The sequence below is a fragment of the Hypomesus nipponensis genome, chromosome 3 (assembly GCF_054491055.1).
Source record: "Hypomesus nipponensis isolate SF chromosome 3, ASM5449105v1, whole genome shotgun sequence".
NCBI classification, from domain to species: domain Eukaryota; kingdom Metazoa; phylum Chordata; class Actinopteri; order Osmeriformes; family Osmeridae; genus Hypomesus; species Hypomesus nipponensis.
In genome coordinates this window covers 5,799,132-5,801,670 of record NC_140363.1, presented here as the reverse complement: position 1 = coordinate 5,801,670, position 2,539 = coordinate 5,799,132, and the positions used below count along the sequence as shown (strand labels likewise).

The 2,539-nt window shown below is 48.1% G+C and overlaps 1 protein-coding gene across 1 annotated transcript; it reads right to left on the bottom strand.

Moving 5' to 3' along the window:
• Positions 1–231: 231 nt before the first annotated feature.
• On the bottom strand, positions 232–2,252 carry ap5s1 (adaptor related protein complex 5 subunit sigma 1). The gene is made up of 3 exons (XM_084683349.1): positions 1,969–2,252; positions 1,149–1,440; positions 232–901 (listed from the first exon to the last, which is right to left on the bottom strand). The coding sequence occupies exons 1-3, from the start codon at positions 2,148–2,150 to the stop codon at positions 773–775; spliced, it is 603 nt and encodes a 200-aa protein (XP_084539475.1). The 5' UTR covers positions 2,151–2,252; the 3' UTR covers positions 232–772.
• Between the last annotated feature and the right edge of the window lie 287 nt (positions 2,253–2,539).

Below are 2,539 nucleotides of genomic sequence, written 5' to 3'. Positions count from 1 at the left end.
TTTGGTTCATGAAAATATTATCCGTGAACAGCACTGAATATTTCATCCTTCTCAGTTTTAATTGAGTCGTGAGGGTGATGGAGGCCACTTCTATCTGCAGTGTGTGAAAGACAGTCCTGTTCAGACTCGACACTTTAAATGGGTGGTTAAACGCTGCCTCCCAGTGGACAGGTCATGCTATTACCGCCGCAGTTCTGCAAATGGAATAGACACAAAAACAATACAATACAATACAATTCAAGCAAGTTTATTAACATGAATACATTTTTGGCAATATCATTCAACGAGAGCCGCTGCCTCTTACACAAAATTGTATTGAAAATCCCAAGTTCAGGTTCCTCCCTGTGTGAATGTACTGTGTCCCACCCTGAGGCAACATGTTCCAGTCAGAAGGGATGGTTAGCTCAGAGCAGGCTGGTGCCTCCGCAGGCTCGGAGCAGGGAACAAACACATGGCAGTACTTGTGCTTTCTGAACAGGAACTTAAGTCTTCACAAGAGAGCAGCAGCACCTCCTGTTGGGCAACGGCGGAACTGCGCACACACGACAGACTGAGGCCATTATGCCCAGCATGAGCATGTACTCCCTCCTGTCATGTGACCTACCTTCTCAATCATGTGACCTGCGTCCACCCTCAGGTGACCTACCTCCCAATAATGTAACCAGCGCCCAGTTTTGGCACCCAACAGGACTCCAGGTCGTCACATCACATGGTTCACTTTGTTTACAGTTGTGGTTGGTTCCGTTCGGGGCTGATAACCCGGTGCCCGGCCTTATTTTGTCATGTAAGCGGCCACTTCCTTGTCCAGCGTTTGTGCGAGGCGGTGGTTGAGGAACAGCAGCTGGCCGTGAGGAAGCATGCGGTCTAGGAGGACGTCAACGCGGTCGCTCTTCAGCAGGACCTGGCCCGCACAGAAACATGTCAATAAACCACAACTACAACATAGATCGGCCCAAACCCCAACCTTCCCTTGATGTGTGCAGTAAGCCCTGGTAGGACCAATCAAAAAGCAGGATAAAATGTAATAAAAGGCTGAAGCCTGAATGTCAATGAACAATGGCACTATAAGGCCCATCTGCTCCGTACTGTCACCTGCAATAATATACATTCGTTTTTGTTTACTGTTCTAAAGAAAGTGGAGCACTGACCTCGCTTCCTGCTCCCAGCATTCGGAGGTTCTCCAGACAGTGGCGGGTCAGGTTCCGCAGGGTTCCCTCAGCCAAAAGGAGGTTCTCGTGCGGCTCGCACACCAACGTGAACCCGAGGCTCTGCACCCCGAGCCACAGCGCGCTCCTCTCTCCGGAGAAGGGCTCGCCCGCGCGGAGCCGCAGAACTCCGCTGTCTGCCTCCTGGAGAGCCACTGCCTCCTCTCCCAGCACCGTCTCCACCAACACGCGCCCTGACGCCTCTCGGGAGAGGGTAACGGCGCTCCGCACCTGCCTGCGAGCAGACGATGTTGATGTCCGTTTGAACGTGACCAATTGTGTAGACTAGGCTATTATAATTATCTGTAGGCTATCCTTGTGTAGGATTTGGAAACTAGACTGTAATTAACATTATTTATGGGTGGGTTGAAAAATTAATAAATGATCTACTTTGCAATTATACTTAGGACTATTCCCTAGATTTACCAATCCAGTCATTTTTTAGTTTAAATGTCTTTACTGTGAACGGGAATCAGTTTTTGTCACTTTTTGGTACAGGTCTTGTACCAGATGTGGTGATCTATCGAAAACTGACCAGGGGTCGCTGTTCTCATGGCTTGCCCATCTTAGGGTTAAGGCTCGAACATTAGCTGAAGAGTAACAGTAAAAGTAACAGTAACTGTAAGCCAACAGCGACACCTGGTCACAGTTTTCGATAGGTCACCGATTTCGGTACAACACCGGAACCAAATTCCTTGTGTGTAGAAAAATATACTTGGTTAACAAATCTTATATGATGTATTGATTTATGACAATCGCTCACCGAGCCACGACGGCCACCTTTTCCTTCTGGAGGAGGCGTCTGTGTTCCGGATCGAGCTCGCAGTCATTACCACTCAACACGCTTTCTTCTGGACCAAAAACACGGCAGTAGAGCACACGGCTCTCGCCCGACGCCAGTGTGGTGACCGGGCAGATGGTGTGTATTAGGAAACACTGTACCATGATGGTAAATAACGATATGTCTGACAGGGTCACTGTTTTCTCAATGCAATCGCTTTAAGTTTAGGCAGTCAGTGGGCATGTGATGTTTTGCTTCCGCATTGATCATGTGACCAACAAGGGTTGTTTATAAGGCGAAACACCAGATGGCGCTCTTATATCGGAAACCTTAACCTCCACCAAAACAATGTCAGATTTACATTTTTTGACAAACAGAAATCATAGGTTTTTTTCTCAACAGTATCGTTAGTGAGAAACTTGCTTGCTATGTTTCGTATATTAGATGATTTGTTGTTTACAGGGAGTTCTGGGGATGCATAAACAGTAGAGTCAGGCACTCAGGTCCCTGGTCTCCAGGGACTAGGCTGGGGGACTTAACTGCTCTGGGTCAT

Excerpts from the sequence above, each read along its gene's own strand:
- ap5s1 (XM_084683349.1), bottom strand. The coding sequence starts at position 2,150 with ATGGTACAGTGTTTCCTAATACACACCATCTGCCCGGTCACCACACTG. Across the intron at positions 1,441-1,968 it reads AAGGTGGCCGTCGTGGCTCG|GCAGGTGCGGAGCGCCGTTA; the intron begins GTGAGCGATTGT and ends GTCTGCTCGCAG. Across the intron at positions 902-1,148 it reads TGCTGGGAGCAGGAAGCGAG|GTCCTGCTGAAGAGCGACCG; the intron begins GTCAGTGCTCCA and ends TGTGCGGGCCAG.